Genomic DNA, 18336 nt, shown 5'->3' on the forward strand with positions numbered 1-18336 from the left:
ACCCCGTCCCACCATACACACACTTCGGGAGGAAGTGTAGGTACTTCGACACGTCTGACCGTGGTCAAGGAAGCTCTTTTGAGACTCGCAGGGGGCCTCCCGCAAAACCAGTGGGATTTCCGTCCTCATGCCATGGACTTCGGAGGGGTTCAACTAAACAAAGTCCCTCGGCACACGCGTGTTTCCAAATCAAATCTCTATTTTATGTCAGATATTAATTTTCAGGAACCGAACTTCCACTTTGTCAACCTGAAGTATGTTGAGCTTTTGCTGCTTTAAGGCATTCTGAAAACATGTAGGATCTTAAACCAGGAGCCATCTCCCAAACATCTCAAAGGCATTCTATGACCACTCAGAGTTTCAGTTTACATTTAAACACTATTCCACAAAAATTACAAATACAAAGGTCTAAACCATCACAAACTGCGCTTTTTTTCTTCATGACTTCAAAACTTATTTATAGTCTTAATATTTATATAGCTCAGAGGATCAACATGATCCTAGAATTAGACTTCCATGTTGTTTCACTTAGATTTGCACTGGTCAGTTGTACAGTCTGCCAATGCCACCTCTGGATGTCCCGTTAATTTCAAAAGAATTTGAGATTTCATACATTTTTGCATCCTATTTGTAGCAAATAATCTGTCTTGGGCAAACTGGTGCTGGGGTATCTCATAAAGGAAACGTGCCTTCATTTCAGTTCACCACAGAGGTAGGAACCTTGAAGATGTGAAGTGACCATCAGCTGTTTGGCTGTGGCATTTTAAACGGGACACCCAGCTGCTCTGGGGCTCTAAATTTTCCACTAACTTCTTCTGACACCTCCATTTCCTTATCGAGGGTCTTAAATAAGTGACACAAAGGGAAAACCAAATTCTGTTATTAGGAGCCAGAGAAACGAAGTCTCATTTTGCTAATGCAGGGGCATTTGAGAGGAGACTTTTCAACCAGCGCCTTCTTTTTTAAAAGTGTAAGGGGAATGGCTGGAAAGAACTCAAATTTGGGACTGGTTTACATGGGATAATTTGATATTTTCAGACTATACTATTATGCCGTATCGGATTAAACCACTTCAACAAATCTACCTATTTTTCACTGTCTAACACCACGCAGGAACACACATTTCACAGGGTTTTTTTTTTTACCAACAAGACACTCCACCAGGACTACTTCAAAACACCAATATTTGCCTGTTTGTACAAATATAGGTGGGTGACACACCTCTACAGAGCTTTCCGTTTCGGGAGGTTGCGGCAGCTAGTTGAAAGTAAAATGCAGAGAAATTAGTCATTCTTCAAGAATCTTTCATCCCAACAGAAATCTAGTGGTCAACACTTAGGGGAAGGGAGGCAGCAAAGCACTTGACTTGGGCTGAATCATCACAAATGAATTATAGCCATAATTACTGTTTACACCCTCCCGCCCGCCCACCCACCTCCTAAAAGGGCTGCATTTGGAGAATTTAGCGGGCATCCTTTGAACATCCCCAACTACTTTGCATGAAGGCAGAGGCAGAAAGCCTTTAGCTGCAGGTGCACACAGGTCTGCCGGGCAGAGATGCGCTTTTTGGGCAGCCTGGACCACGCACCCTGGACCTGCCAAGGCAGGGGATGAAGGCAGCACATCCATCCCCAGGAGGGAGGAAGAGGAGGAGGAGAAGGAAGCCAGGGCTGCATGTCACAGAAAGGCAGCAGCCTTACAATGCTGGTTTAAAAAAAAAAAAACCAACAACGCTTTCAGTGAATTCTCATCTATAAACATTCTTTTCCCGAGATAAAAGATACACGATACAGCACCAAACCCCAGCAATGGAATAAGAGGCTTAACAGTGACAGCTTTTCAAATTTAAAATGCTGATCATCACATTGAAACAGATGAAGACGAACTTTTATCTGGTAGAGCTCAGACATACGACAGAGACCTAAACATTCAAATGAAGCTGCCTACTAAATCGTGGGTAAATTGATTTAACTTCTCAGGAGCAGACACTAAGAAATAAGACAAGGACGATACAGTAATACCAAATTAAGTCAGCCACCGGTCCTCTGTGTCTGCCCAGAGGGCACAGGGACTAGACAGACAAATCAAGCATAGGCTGGGAGGGTGACTCAGAATTTTAACCCCATATCCACCACCGCCTGGGAAACACACAGCAGAGGGAGAGAGGAAGGCGACGGGATCCAGAAATCTAAATTCGGAGAGACTCTGCTTCCCAGGAAGGAGCCAAGAGGAGCTCCTCGGCCAGGAAGAACCGCTCTCCGTTCTTCTCCTAATGGACTTTCCCCCTGGCTAATTCACACGGCCTTTGGTCCACCGTTTCCTTGCATTGTCACCACTCTTGGAACAAGCATGCAAACCATTTCTCCCTCGGTGGGATGGAAGCAGGGAGTATTTAAGCCAGAGGCCCAAAAAAGTTAACAGGAAGAACCTCATTTATGCAGAGGAACACACAGTTCCTGCACAACCCGCTTTGTCCACCCTTGCCGTGGGCTGGACACTGGAAAGGCCGTATCAGGTCATCGGGGAGTCTGGGCACATTGTTTGATTGCAGACACCGTCTGCACAACTCGCTTCGGAGCAAAGCACAAAAATTCCTCCTTTCTTAAGCAGTCAACAGCGGCAAGGAAATTGTGCGTGTTGCCCTGGAAGGGAAATTAGGTGCCTTCCGTCCAGGGGAGGGGAGGCTGAAGCTGGCAGGTCGAGTGGACACCACGGTCACAGGATAACGCACTGGACTGTGGGTTCCCAACGAAAGCTTCCTTACTCCTGGCCTTATACCATACCTCCAAATTAATCAACCATACGTGACCATTTTGGGGCTGAAAACCAGCACAGATGAAGAATCCTGTGCAACCTGCTCTGGGTGGACCTGCTTTGGCAGGGGGGTTGGACTAGATGATCTCCAGAGGTCCCTTCCAACCCCATATCACTCTGCGAATCGGTGTGAAATTAGTCTGATCTTTCCAGCTTAAATCAGAGAAGGAGAAAGTACATATTCTGGCGAGCGAATTCCTGCGCCTTCCCACGGCAGCGCGGACAGCCCGAGTAAATAGCTCAGTGTCTCAGACCCAGCCCCACAAACCCCTCCACACGCAAAAGCTACTGTCCTTGGCCATGCTCGGATGGATCACTCCAAACAAGCACGGCTCCAGCGATCTGTCAGTAAGAATATAAACTCCAGATTACAGAAATTGTTATTCTTCGAGTCAAAATGGGTTAAAACAGCAAAGAATTACTGAGCCGTAGTTACTGTGCCACACTTTGCTGATACCACAAAGTATCAGCTTCTGCTTTACAAGAAGGATTGAAGGGTGGGAGAGTAGGCTGAAGGAGTAATTTTGCTCCATTTCTCATGCCTCCAAACACCTCAGCCCTCCACCTGGAAGAAAAGCGATGGTTGTGTGGAATACCGAACCGTGGCCAGGTGAGTGCCAAGGACGCAGTGGGGAGGTTCTAATCTGAAACCTAGTGGGAGGCAGGGTCACAGAAGAGTCAAGTCTTGACTTTTTGCGAGCAATAGCAAAAGTTCCTTTCAACTTGCTGTGCAAAACCCCCTCTTCCTTTGAAGTTTCCATTCCCACAAGGCTGGCAAACAAACAAACCACTCATCATTAGCCGTAAGAGGAGAATTACAACTTCTTTGACCCACTGGTGACCGTGTAGCATCCATTTCCCCCAACGCAGACGACGTGTGTTTCCCAGAATGGTCTTCATCTGACTCAACAGTGGATGTATCCACCTCAAAAACCACCAAAGCAAGTGACAGTTCAAGTGTGAACTCACTACATCTCAACTCATGAGATATGGAAGAGGTTTCAGTCCCTTTCCTTTATGGTTTTGAGGAAGGTATGAAAGTTTTCTTTTCGTTTGCTTTCAAAATAATGGTCAAGATGTAAATTGTCGAATCCTGTCTTTCACAGAAAATTCAAACAACTACCGCTGGGGATAAAAAAGTGGAAATGGTTTGAGGAAATGCAGAAAGATTTTCATTCAGGTTTAAAGCCTCAGGATTGTTTTGCTCAAAAACCCAGAACAGTAAGTGCTAAAAAGGCCTGAAATGCATTTAACTTAAAAGGCAGGTGGAGATTCCAGTCCACATAGACTGGGGTCTGGTCCGGACAGTGGCTTCAGCAAAACAGGAGGGAAAACATCGCATCTTGTAACGTTACAAATGGGTGGGAAATAATCTTCTCAGTAAATCCTGCACGTTCGTGTGAGCACATGCACACAAACACTTTCAAAAACCTGATCCTTTTCTCCGAAGCCTCACCACACGTCAGAATTTTGACAAAATAATGGACAAACCAGCCTGTTTACAAGTACAAACCTCCTCCACTTCAGCCCATCTCCGAGTCCAAAGGACTGAGAGGTGATAAACCTCAGCCTGTCCAGCTTCCACGGGCTGATGCCACTTTCCAAATCACTGCACATCTCCATTGGGTCGTTTGCCCATCACTATCTACATCGGATAGGAAGGTGACCAGCTGGTGCAAGGCAATAGTAAACTGATACCTGTCCCGGCAGATCTTCAAGATCAACACCAAGCCTTTTGAAGAAGCTCAGTCGAAGTCAAACTCAATGGATTTGGCTCAGGAGAGAAGCAATGGCAAGAAACAAGCTGCCCTGCGCAGGATGTCGGGTTAAATTACCAAGCGGTCCCTTCTGGTCCTGGAATCTGTGAATTCAGGAACCAGCCCAACTCCATGCATATGGCATCTAATTATCGGGGTGGTGGGGGGAGAGATCTGGCACAGAGGAAGAAATATAAAGGGAAAAAAACACAACTGCAGAGTCAGTCAGCCAAGGAGCACATGAAGCTTTTGATAACTAGGTTGTATATCCAGATGCAAAGAACTACGGTGAAGATCTTGGACATTATTCTGAAACCACTGCCCTCTGCCTCAGCTCATGCATTACCCTCTCCCGAATCAGCTGGAGTTCCAGTGGGACTGGCTGCCTGATACAGTCCTGGAAGTCCCTATCCACTTGTCCCTCCCTTTTCTGAATTTCTCCTCTTTTCTCTGGGAAATATAGCTCCTACTTGAAAGACACCCAGCAAAAGCACCACCTCGTCTGGTTCACGACAACAGACTAGAGCACAAATTAGGCTGCTGCCCATCATAACTCTTCAATCACAGCAGGAAACTCCCCGTAGGTTACCTGCCTGCCAAGTCTCCTTTGTAAGGCCAACGCTGGTACCTTGCAGAACCAAGAAAAAAATTTGGATAGGAAATTTCTAGCCTCTGCAGATGATATGTAGGTGTTTGTCAAGCACACATTTGACTTGCTATGGATGACTTTCAGAGCAGAGGGGAATAATTGGGAACTAAAAGCGCTGAACTGCTTTGAAAAAACTTCCCACATTACAGTTTACCCAAAAGTTGCTGAGCGGTGTGCTTTTAGTGACAGAGGATCTCACAGTCTTCATAAATTAAGAGGCAGTGGGAGATGTGGAGCAGCACCTTGTCCTGGCATGGGCTGCTCAGAGTCCTGCAGCCCTACCAGAAGACCTGTGGGACTTACAGGCGGCAGAGACACCCCCAGCTCCTGCCAGCCCATGATGGAGCAGAACCACACACTTCCACCCCCCTGGCCTTGCCACTGCAGCGCACAGCCAGAGCTGGAACATGGCTAAATGTTTTTTTCCTCCTCCCTTATCTCAGTGAATTTGCAGAGACTTTGTGAGCTGCCAGACGATGAGGTGGGAAATTTGGCGTAAGAGCTGCCGGTGCCTGCACTGAAAGGTCAGCGAGATCTGCCTACAGGAGTGCCTTCTCTCATTTTCCAGAGTTTTCAGTTGAAAAAGCTTGTTTTACTTGGGCTGGGGCTTTCCTGGAGCTAGAGACCTCGGTCTCCAATACACCACTGACCTTCAGTGGGAGTGCAATCACTTGCTTCTCTTTAAATCCTCAGTCTTGCAGGTCTCTTACAATAACTGAATGGAGTAAGAACTATCTTCACTACACATTTTTCATTATCAGTTTTAATTTACTAGTAACACGGCATAAATATTTTAAATATTTCTATTTTTTTGGTGAAAAATAACTGTAAGAAATGTTCCAGCCTCCTTTCCCAAAGAGCTCACCAATTCCAATTCGTGCAGTAAAAAGCTGTCCAAAGATTGCAGGATTTCTGAAGGGGAAAAAAAAAAAAAAAATATAAGGCAGCCCACAAAAATTTATGAGAGCCTGCATTTCCTCTGCCTGAGACATAACAAGTGAAGCACTGTCTAAGTGCAAAATACACAAGAGAAATGACCATGGAGTCTCTACAAGGAAAATAATTTGTTACTGCATCTCTCCAGCACTTCAAAGGTTAATACATTTTCCAACTCCAATTAGAAGGTGCATAAAATAGCACATATTTTGCACCTTACTCAGCCATTGTAGCTTTAGTTCATCACTGATAAAGAGCACCGAGAAGGTTAATTCAGTCAACCCCTTTGAACCAGGATTTTCAGTTCCCTTTTCAACTACTTGAAACCTTGAGACCCAAGTGAAGAGGTGAAGAAAAAAAACCCCACAACTATATCGAGTGGGTCTGCAGGTGTATTTTGCTGGATACCGTTTTATCAGCTGCATGAAGAAGTGTCATTACTGAGTAAAAATAGAAAAACCCCAGAAAAAAAAAAAAAAAAACAAAACAACGGGGTTTTACTTAATTCAGCTTTTTAACTTCAAATCCTAAAAAAGGCAAAATATTACAAGGGGAACTCCAGGTGCTTATAGAGTTTTTCTGGATTTGGTCATTTTTGGGTGTTTTGCTGGCTCTTGTCCCAGCCCTGGGAGGGGGTGGGAGCAGCAGAGCACCCCCTCTTCATCCTGAAAAATAAAATCCAAATCCAACAGGATGGGACGGCTGGTCACGGGGAGCGTCGGCAGCCCCATGGGGCACGGTGGCTACTGGCGTGGGCTGCGGGGCCAGCAACCGTGACTGTAAACATCTCCAGCGCGTTTATTGGCAATTCCCGCTGAAGGTCACACATCAGCAGTGGGTCTAAATTCCAGGAAAAAAAAAGGCTGTTCTTATGTAACTGCTGCTTGAATGTTGGCTGGTGCCCAGCGGAGCCGCCGCTCACTGCAATGTGGCTGGGGGGGGGGGGGGGGGGAAGGAGAGGAAAAAAAAAAAAAATTAAAAAAAAGTAGGACATCTCCCAGCCACATTCGGCATCCTGAGCGTGCCACCTGCAGGTCAGCACAAACACTTCTCTCCTTCTCAGCCCATAAAATATGAACGTGTTTCTCCAGGACTCGCGCCGCAGGTGGGAACTGGGCCACGCTGTCCCCAAACGCCTGTCCGGCCCCGGGAGAGGGGACGGGAACGTGGCGTGGAGAAGAGAAATGCCTCGCTGGGAAAGAGCTGCGGTGCCCGAGCCGTCCTGGACCACAGGGAACCCACGGAGAAGCTCAGCATCGCAACGTCGGCTGTGAAACACCGCAAAATCTGTGTCATGCCTGGACTCTTTAGTAGGTTGGGGGTTGAATTAAAAGTAAATTAAGCTGTTGTGGCTAATTACAGCTGGGGTTGAGTTATCACTGTTGTGGAAAGATTCACAATTGATAAGACTCAAGGAAAATCTACCTGTCCTGAACCTCTTCTCCGAGAGACCAGCAATAGTCACCAGCTCCATCAAGAACAGGATGACAGCAGTTCCAGCCCCGTGTGTCCAGACAGACTCAGCCCAAGGGCTTTTACAGACAACGTGCCGGTGACTTGGTGTTTTCTGCCTTCTTTATTACGGGAGAAGCCCGCACAGAGCCCCTGCTAAGACCACCCTGTTCAGCTCCTCAGTTCCTGTCACCTACCCGATAGCTCTGGGAGAGCCCCTGGAGCTGCAGAAAGAGGAGACCCCACCACAAACCCAGGACCACACAGGTCCCCAAGATCTGGACAAACCAAAACTCAACACAATCACATTGCAAGGCAGGCATAAATAAGGTGCAAAATGGTTTACAGTTTCTCATGGTTCTGGTTTTCTACCAAAACAAGCAAGCTTTCCATCCATCTTTCAAAATAATGCTCTTTATTTTAATACTGGTCTTACGCAGCCCCTACATCCCAAAGGGCTGTGCACTTTACGAGTTTACAGGAACCTGAATGTTTTGCAAATATTGCAAGACTACTCTCATGCTTAGTGTATCCTAATACCTGTTCCCAGAAGAAAAACCTCTTACAGGAATCCTGCTGCAACAGCGGATGCTGCAGAGTTCAAAAAACACCTACAAAAAGATGCCACCGCCGTATTTCTGCCAGACCAGACCATGGTCCTCAGCCTACAGTAGTCTGATGTTGAAAACAAACACCAGGCTACACCGCTTCTCCTTGGAAAACTCCGAGGAGACTGTCCTTCATTTCCAACAGAAAGGAAATTCCAGATAAACCCCCTCAAGAGAAAACGCGTAAGTTAGGCATGAAACCACACTACCCCCCCTTCACCTCCACACCACTTCTCCAGCGCTGCAGATGCTCCCCAGCCCCAAGGGCTCACCCTCCTTCCTGTTCTGCGGGGGATTTCCTACCAGAAAGGTGAATTCCAGCATTATTCACCCAGTTACAGGGGCACTCCCTCGCTTCACTCGCAAAAACGTTAAGGGGGACTGGAACACCCGTTTTTCTAACACGACTTTCAGTGACAAATGCACAGGCCTCTTGGCATTTTTAGTAACTTTTATTATTTGGACCCACCACTCACCGAAATTACCTTGCAGTAAGCAACTAAGATCTATAAATCAACCTATATTTAATGATTCTATGTATACAGTCACATGAAGACTATGAAATCATGACACAGTTACTTTAATCGAGTTTTACCCTGAGGGAATAAGGAGCACTTCAGCTGATCAGAAAAATTAAGTTGTGCACAGTTCCACAGAAAAGGAAGTTAATAATTTTTACTAATAATGGAGACTTCTGCATTCTTTGCCCTAAACGTTTAGTTTGCAGGGTTGACAAAGGAGGAAAAAAAAAAAAAAGTATTTCCTTTGAGACTTGTGAGTGGTTCAAACCCCATCTGAATCCCTCTCTCTCAGCAGCCAGCGCTCGCTGCCGATGGGTGTAAACCTGCTCCCTCCACCCAGTCGCTCCATCCAGGAGCAATAAAGTTCCTCCTCTGCAGCCTTCAGAGCAAATCCTAAATTGCTCCGCACGCTCCCGCTGTGATTTATTGCCGGCAAAGATTGCAGCCAGAAACTACAGGGGAAGGAGTTTCATATTATGACTTAATTTGCAATTAAACAATTGGGGTTTCTGTCTGAAGTTTCTCCAAGATAAAATGATGTGTTTATGTGCTATTCTGGGAAGCTGGAGCACCACCCAACCTAAGGGGTCTAGTGCCTGCGACAGAAACGTTCGTGTACTACAGATTGACTTGTCAAAACCAGAGTGCACTGCTGGTGCCTACCAGGGAAGAGGGGGGAAAAGAAATCCTGGATTATTAAAAAAAGAGAAAGAGAAAGTAATGACAGCAGAGGTTGAACACTCAAGCACCTCCGGAGCTACATAACACTAAAAGTTTGGTGTGAAGCTTGGAGCGCACCTGAGGTATCTCATGCACAGGTCGGAGGCGACAGCAGAGCAGGGAAAGAGCTTTTCCTTGAAGCTGAAACTGGCGATGGGAGAGCCGGGGAATTTTTCTTAGGAAAAGTATCTCAGATCCTGGCTGGGACCTTCAGATCCCGACTGGAGAGGGTCCCCGAGCATTCCAACCAGAGTCTAGGTGAAAAACAAACCCAAAAAGCCACAACTCCCCTTTGTTTTCGCAAGGAATTCTGCTCCTTCCCTCCCCTAAAAGCTCTGCTGAAGGGAGAAGTCCCTCCAACCCCAACCCTGGGCGACGTGTAGGCTTTTTGGCCTACTTTTGTGACAAATAGTTCTTATTTAGAATCCATTCCAACAGGCCAGGTCCCCAAATATTATTTGGTTCTCAGAAGGAAGTTCACCCAGGTGAACTCAGCTCATCAACATCAAAATTAACAGGTTCTACAGAAAGCAATTTATGGCCTATTTCATTATCTACTCTATTGAATAAAGAGCAGCAGCATTTTAAGTGGTTAAATTTTGTTCCAAATAAAAGGTTGGCTTGGGAGAGAATGCAGGAAACAAAGCACAGACAGGAAAATATTTCTTTTTTTTTTTTTTCCTGGTATTTCAGTAAAATAAGGTGCCAGTCAATCACTTTCTCAGTATTATACATTTATGCAAAAAGGCTCTCAAATTTAGCGCCCACACATAGGGTTTTTTTGAGCTGGATGAGGAAGCTGCAGCAGCAGAGACAGCTCAGCTCCCTCCCTCCAGCCCGTGCCCCAACCAGACACACCGCTTTGAAAAGTCCTTAGAAAGCCTAATTTCAGTTAAACTGAAAGTTCTCACTCAAAATATGGCTTTTTCCGCCCGTAAACCAGCTACAGGCAGCACGAACACAGCCCGGGCCGCTGCCCTGCCAACCCGAAGGCACATTTTCGATGGTAGGAAGCTTTTCACGCAGAAACAGCTTCAGAAGTTGGCAATTTTCACAGGGTTACACCACAGCGCTTTCACAACGCACCCCAGCGTTTTACGTGGCTTTACACACCAAACCCGACCAAGAAGCAACAGGAAGGACGGCGAGATGCTTTGAGGGATTGCGTGACTATCACCTTTTTCGGTAAAAGCCGGGTTCCTGCTCAAGAACCCAGCCCTGGGCAGGACCCCCGGGACACGACTAATGGCTCTCAGTGGTCAACGAGTGGAGACACCTCATTCAGGGTCTTCCAACTTGTGTGAACGCCATCAAAACCTCAGGATTTAGTTTCACTGAAGGAGCCTGTTTCACCAACGTTGGGTCATCGTGGCTGAGGGCTAAATGCTGTAATGGTGCTTGTGGCAGCTGGTGTCCCAAAGGCACTCAGATCTGGGCCCAAACTTCATGGGATTTACTATGGCACCAGACGATTGCCTACGAAGATGATGAGAAGACTAGAACATCTCTCTGATGAGGAAAGGCTAAGGGACTTGGGTCTTTTTAGTCTGGAGAAGAGAAGACTGAGGGGGGATCTGATCAACACCTATAAATACTTAAAGGGAGGGTGTCAGGAGGATGGGGCCAGTCTTTCTTCAGTGGTGCCCAGGGACAGGACAAGGGGGAACGGGCACAAACTTGAACATAAGAAGTTCGAAACATAAGAAGTCCTTCCTCCTCTAAACATGAGGAGGAACTTCTTTACTTTGAGAGTGGCAGAGATGGAAGAGGCTGCCCAGAGAGGTGGTGGAGTCTCCATCTCTGGAAACATTCCAAACCCACCTGGACACGTTCCTGTGGGACCTGCTCTGGGTGGACCTGCTTTGGCAGGGGGTTGGAGGAGATGATCTCCAGAGGTCCCTTCCAACCCCACATCATTCTGTGATTCTGTGAAGTTAGAACTGCATTCGGACCAATACTCCAAGTAACGACACGTGGGACTAGTTACGGCAACTATTCCCAGCGCAGACACAGGGCAGACTGAAAACTCGGGTACTTCACTGACACAGGCAATACAGACCGGGAAGCTGAGTGCTGAAGAGACAACAGGACAGATCACAGGGCTACTCGTAAAACAAACACCATGGAAACAACACTGTAAAAAAATAAAATTAAAACCTCAGCATTATCCAATTCAATGGTAATCTGCCGGAAAAGAAAGAAAAAGGGGGAGAATTGAAAGCAAGTGTTAGTAAGAGAAATTACAAATAAATTTCATGTTAGGAACTTATAAATCATTTAACTCGTTAACGCTGCAACCCAACAGAGTGAGTATTTTACAGCTGGCACGAGGAACCTTCCCAAGCGCCCAGGACACGGTGGGTTAGGGACCGACACCGCTGGAAGCCCTGTGCCTTTGGAGGCGGGATGCGCCCCGGCTTTGTTCTTCTGCCAAGTGACAAACCACGGGGGCTTGGCTGACCCGGAGCCAAGAACTTCACCCTCGGGCACAGGAGCCGCCACCAGCCTGAGCTGGAAAGCAGCAGGAGGGCTGGATTTCCAGTTTGGGAAGAGAAACGGGAGTTTTTAAATGTTAAGTCCTGCAGAACTGAGGCTCATCATCTGGTAGGCACCCAGGAAGACGTGGCATGAATGACATGTTTCAGCAAAGTAGAAAAAAAAAAAAACCCTTTGGGTCTAGTGTACCCTGCCGATGGAGCGCAGCTTTCTGCCTACTGAACACACCGCAGCACGCTACCCGCCACCGAGCGAAGCGCGGCGCCTGCCAAGGCGAGGAGACTTCAGCAATATGTAAAACTTCGAGCCTTCCCACAAGCTTTTCTGTGCATCTGCGTCCTCCCCACGGGTTTCGCGTGCTGCAGAGGAACCCCAGCTGCTTCACCCAGCCCTTGGCTAATGGGAGCGGGCAACGCCGCATCCTCATCCCCGCTTCCCACCTACTGGAGGGACGAGCGCGCGGGCCAGGAGGGTGCGGCGTTTTTATTACTTGTGCTGGAAGATGAAGCATGAGAGGCAGAGTACAACCTTTTTTTCTTTTTTTTTTTTTTCCTTTTTTATAAATCAGATTGTTCCAGCGAGCGCCACATGGTATTACAGCAAAAAAAATCACAGGCTGTGCCAAAACTTCCATGGCCCTCTGCTGCTGAACACTGCTCTGAAGCGATGCTGTCAGTTCTGGGAAGATCTGACCCCACAAGCAATATTGCTTTTGTGATCAATAAGAAGTCGTCACAGGAATAAGTTTTGCCACCTTTACCTGTGTAGGGACTCAATTATTTGGAATAGGTGCATGTTTGGGGTTTTCTCCTTTGTTTTTTCTTTTTTTTTTTAATTTAAACACTCTAGGGTGATTTTAAAAAACAAAAGGTATTGCCTTTTGAGTGCTGACTAAATACAGTTATATGAGTCACAAGGGAGAATAAATATGATTGTGCTTCTCACAGCCAGACAGCAAAAGCTGTTCTACTACTACGAGCAGGCTCTCTGTAAGCAACCAGCTGCTTTTTCATATTCGGAAATCCACTTCATGTGCAAGCATATTCTTATCTCCAATTATGTAACTGATCTACTGTTTCGGAAATTAATGCATTTTCTACACTTTGAAGATTTTTTGACAATCTTGTGGGGTTCTCTCCATGGTCTAAATGGTGCAAGTTATTTTAACTGCATCTGCTAGAAATACTGCTGCACCTGAGTTGGCCAAATAAAGGCTGAGGGACTCCTGTAAATTAATTTCCATTTAGAAAAATCTCTGAATGGCATATTGCATTTAAAAAAACCCAAAACCTCAAAGCTCTCATTTGGGTTTTGTTGGTGTAGAGTATATGTAGTATATATCATCCAGTCTTTCTATTAATTCAGGTGACACTGGAGAGTCTCTCTTGGCTGGAGAATGTACAGTGATGTGTTAACAAAGTGTAAACCCACATCTATGATTACACTGAACCTTTCCCATCCCCAGCTTTGGGCAAGAGGAACTACCAGCACTTGCTAAAGAGGATCATCCGGCCCAACTCCCTTTTGCAGAAGCAGACCAACTTCTGCAGGTTACAACCAGTCCCCTCCAGATAAGACTTGCACTATATCACAGATGTCTTAGCAAAGGGACATTGAGGACAGAAGGTCTCCATAGGGCTTCATCTCATGTTGTCATGACCCAGCACAAGATACTGCCACTTCAGCAAAAAAGGACCATGTGTCTGAAGTGGGTCAAAACCTGCAGTTGCTGCCCTTTCCTATCTCCCCTGCTCCCCTTCTCATCCCACATTTCTACAAGGGCATGCAGTGATAGGACAAGGGGAATGGCTTCAAACTGAAAGAGGGGAGATTTAGATTAGATATTTGGAAGACATTTTTCACTCTGAAGGTGGTGAGAGCCTGGCCCAGGTTGCCCAGAGAAGCTGTGGCTGCCCCATCCCTGGAGGGGTTCAAGGCCAGGTTGGAGGGGGCTTGGAGCAACCTGGTCTGGTGGGAGGTGTCCCTGCCCAGGGCAGGGGGTGGCACAGGATGGGCTTTAAGGTCCCTTCTCACCCAAGCCATTCTATGATATGCTTCTTTCTTGCAGTTGATTGGGGCATTTCTCCAAAGACAATGAGTTTATTAAAAAAATACTACTACTGGAAAGTGAAAAAAAAAAAAAAATCCCTAGGTGGGACTGCAGGTCTGGAGCAGTGGCTGGGAGGTGGGTTGGACCTCTGACAGCCAAGAGGCAGCAGCAGCACGTGGGAAGAGCGTTCCCTGGCAGGGCAGGGAGCACAGCCCCGGCCATCCCTACCCTCTGGGCATTTTCCTGGGAGTCTCCCGCTCACTCTCGGTGCTGCTCAGCTCAGCTGGGTGTGCTCCGCAACAGCCCACACGCCTGCACGCGCACACCCACATGCACATAGCCTCCTCGCTCCATCTGCTCGCCCTCCTCCAGGTCACTGGGCTCTGGTCGACTGGCAACGGAGCACTATGTTCTGCTCCTGTGTCCTCCTCATCTCCAGCGAGGGTAGGCAAAGAAAGGGACCATGTGTGACATCCCAGCTGGCCAGTCCACCCAGTGCCTCTGCCTGCAGAGCATCTCCCTCCCTGGAGGCTGCAGCTATGGCTACAGTGATAAACAATTATTATGATTATAAAACTGTCTTCCCGCCCAAGCTTTTGCCTTTTTGCGCTGGGAACCTAGCACCGTGCAACATCTTTATACCCTACTGCAAGCGAGAATTGGATGTGAAACACCATCTGCTCCCGGGCATGGGCTCCCAGTTGCAGCGAGCATCCTTCCACACCACTGCTTCCCCCCAGTCCCAGCTGGCCGCTCTCAGTTCCTCGTGCGCATGTTCACTGGGGGGGTATATCCCTCTGTACCATGCCCTGTGGCGTGGTAACAACCCAGGTTGCTTAAAAATGCATGGGGATACCTGAGACTAGTATTTTGAGACTGAGTGTAGGAATGTATAGACATACGGGCATATGCACACTCTTCTGATGCAAATAGGGAATTACTCTGTACCTACAGAAAAGCGTTCTTCTCAACCAGACGAAGGAGTTGTATGTAGGAAAGGGAAAGAAAAAAAACAAACCATGGGTGGGTGTACACTTTCCATCTATAAATCACAACAAGATGACAACCCGGATGTATATAAATTAAACTACAAAATATCCTCTTGTTGTAAAGTTATGTGACCTGATGAAGGATCACCTAGACCCAAGAAAGCAAATAAAGGGGTTATACCCTTCATAAAAAGGTAACGACATTGGATATTTTCACAGTGCCAGCAACCACAGGAATTAGACTTAAACTTGCAAGTCTGAAGCAGAAAAGCAACAGAAACAAGCTTACCTTCCCAATTGTATTTGAAGTTATTAGTTGACTAAAAATGTTTTGTTCCTGATCCAGTACAGAAGTGCTTACACGTACAAAGCACAGTTTGAAAGAGCGAAAATTTTATTTTCCTTTACTGAATAATAAAGACAGCGTTTAACACAGAATGATGAACTGTAAGTTACGTTACCTTTTCTCCGTAGCCTCTGTCTTTGGTCATCATTTCCCTGAGCGTCTGTAATACTTTAATACAAAGTTTCTCCTCGTTCTCCTCTAGCAGCTGCTTAGTGTGCTTTATTAACCTGAAAATAACCAATCACAGCTCCTTTTAGTACTGATATGTTAAAAGTGGGGTAAGATATACGTAGCTATCTTTCTTAATTGGTGTAAGTTGCAAACAAGTTCTATTATCATACCATTATACAACATTCTTGGGAACATTCTCTCAAGAGCGACACTGAACCAGCTCCAGGGCTTTTGGTGATGCTGTGACGGAAACTGCTACCCCCCCAGGGCAGGAGACTAGCCAGAGAAAACCCTCTGACTACGGACCCCTCCAGGAGGTGATCTGAGAAGCTGGATTCTGCCCTGAATTGCCCTCCAAACAACCTTGTAATCTTTTCTTTTCCTTCCCTCCAAATCTGGGAGCCATCTGCATGGGGTGATGCACGTGATAACAACCAACTCTTCCCCAGCACTAAGTGCTGCAAGATCAAGACCAGGGTTGAAGGCAGGGAGGGAACAACATGGATTAGCTCATAATTTCCTACTTGTTTATACTACTGTTTATGGCACTTCCACCCTGCATCAAAGCCAGCAATTGTTAAGCATTAGCTGCGAGAGCACATCAAGTGGCCTTTCCCCATCCCCAAGAGCTTCAATCCCCGCCAAGGACAAATTGCATCTACCGTCTCATGAAAAACCCCACTTTACATAAAGCTGGGCAAGAGTGCACCGTCCCACAGGGCACGGGAAAACTGGGGAAAAAGGAAAACATAACAGAAACCCTTCCAATGAGCCAGACTTCAGGACAACTTACTTGCAAATGAAACCTCCACTTTCGCATTTCCTCCTCGCGTCTGTGTTCTCGGGGAAGAGCAGCTCAGGCCTGTGGAGCACGTCCACCAGAACTGATAATTCTGCCTGGACAAGGGGACGTAGGCGATCCTCTAAAGCTGATACTATGTCCTAGGATATAACAACATCAAGATTTTAAACACATTACATACATATAAATGCAAATTAATTTTTACAAACGGCAAGAGAGGGACAGAAGAGCTGGATCTGTCCTGCCTGGATAAACTGGATCAAAGACCTCAGAGTATGGTCAGGTAAGACTTAATTATCATTTAACAGTTGTCTTCACAAGGGAAGCCCTGATTTCCAGCAGTCCCCTTGATTACTTAGCTCCCCTGCCCTCCCCATCTTTGTCAATGCTCTAATTCTTACAGGGGAAATCAAAAATGCAGATTCAGAGCTGCACTGAAACTCTGTGATAACGATCAGGTTATTTATGCTTACATGAGCTGACAAAAAAAAAGTACCACTGTTAAAATTATGCAAAAAAAATAGGCAAAAAAAAAATCTTCCCCTTTTCATCAAAAGCTGTAGCTACCTTAAAATGAAAACACATTTATCCTAATGCTTAAACAAGCAGAAAATACTGAGGTGCCTCTGAAGCTAGAGAGGAAGTTTAATCAAATTGAAATGGCCAAACAGACAGGAGTGGATGGAGAGGGAGAAGCTATTTCAATGCGAGGGGGTTGGGCAGTGTTTTTATATTACGTAATGTAAGTTTACGTAAAGTTATTTAGAACTGTTTGCCAGAAAAAGCTTTTGGTCAGAGAATGAGTCTTCAAAGGTTAAAGGCATCATTCAAGAAGATGAATTTCATTTGGTGTAGGAAAGGCCTTACTGAACTGTCTATGCATCTGAACACAGAACACAGCTATAACACCTCAATCTCTATTTCTAACACGAAGCATTATGCTTAAATAGCCTTTTTAGTAAAAGCAGCTGGGAATGCACACGCTTTGTTTCAAGGAACGACTGTGGCTGCAAGTGGTTCACAAGGAACCGAAACACCTATTTATTTCAGGCCCTGCAGTGGTTTCCAGGCAGGGCTGTGGCACCTTCCGTTGTAGGGAGAGTTTTGGTGTAGAAGGAGCAAAGCACTGGAGAGTCCGGAAGGCTGCGATGATGAGAAAGTCCTGTCTTATCAAAGAAATATTACTAATGGTGGAACAAGAATATTTCAAATACCACTAGCTTCAAATATCTGCATCTCCTCAGACGAGTACTTCTATACCCATCACTTGTGCGCATTTAATTACCTGTCCGATACAATGGTTTACATTTCCATACAGTATTACAGCATTATTATATTTGGGATCAGCTAGCTTGATTACCATGTGGCATTTTGACTAGTTAATTCATCCCAAAAATATCCTTCTACTCAGTAAATTCCTCCTGCTGCGCAGGCATGCACAGAAGTGCTTATCGAAGGAGGAAGGGGTGCCGTGCAGTCACCTGTAATCTCTCAATTATGTTCCGATAATCCCTGGAGGCAGCAAGCACCGAATCTCTGCGGGCAGCATTCCTTGCAGTCATTCGCCAGTTCATTGCAGTCTTCTGCACGATGTTATGAGATTTCAGGAAGAGATTGTTGACCTGACTGTCCAAGTCTACAGGAATTGCAATGGCGCGGCTTTTTGCTGCAACAACCACAAGTTAGTAAGAATTGACTCCTTCAGCCCGTGTATTACAACCAGCACAAGAACAGAACAGGCTCTATTTGCAATTCCTTCTACAATATCCTTCGTGTGAACTTTTAAACGTGATACTCACTCCCTGTGTGATGGGTCAGACCCTTCCGGAGCATTATGTTTAAAGGACTTCACACCTCAGAGCAGTCTTCAAAGTCTCAGGCAGGAAAGTGTCCTTACACACAGTCCCAACATCTCGTGCTAACACACATGTGCACTTATCCAACAGAATTTAGGATCACAGAATCATAGAATTGTCTGGGTTGGAAGGGACCTTTAAGATCATCGAGTCCAACCATCAACCTAAC

At 46.2% G+C, this 18336-nt stretch overlaps 1 protein-coding gene across 2 annotated transcripts in view; it reads right to left on the minus strand.

Annotated features, from left to right (window-relative positions):
* Positions 1-18336, minus strand: part of ITPR1 (inositol 1,4,5-trisphosphate receptor type 1) — a 169065-nt gene that overhangs the window by 70512 nt on the left and 80217 nt on the right. For both annotated transcript variants that reach the window (XM_074151399.1, XM_074151398.1), the window contains 3 exons: positions 17793-17977; positions 16303-16451; positions 15454-15565 (listed from right to left, as the gene is read on the minus strand). In XM_074151399.1, coding sequence (XP_074007500.1) covers positions 15454-15565; positions 16303-16451; positions 17793-17977 — 446 coding nt within the window. The remainder of the gene's footprint in view (positions 1-15453; positions 15566-16302; positions 16452-17792; positions 17978-18336) is intronic.

The sequence above is a fragment of the Numenius arquata genome, chromosome 8, assembly GCF_964106895.1.
Source record: "Numenius arquata chromosome 8, bNumArq3.hap1.1, whole genome shotgun sequence".
NCBI classification, from domain to species: domain Eukaryota; kingdom Metazoa; phylum Chordata; class Aves; order Charadriiformes; family Scolopacidae; genus Numenius; species Numenius arquata.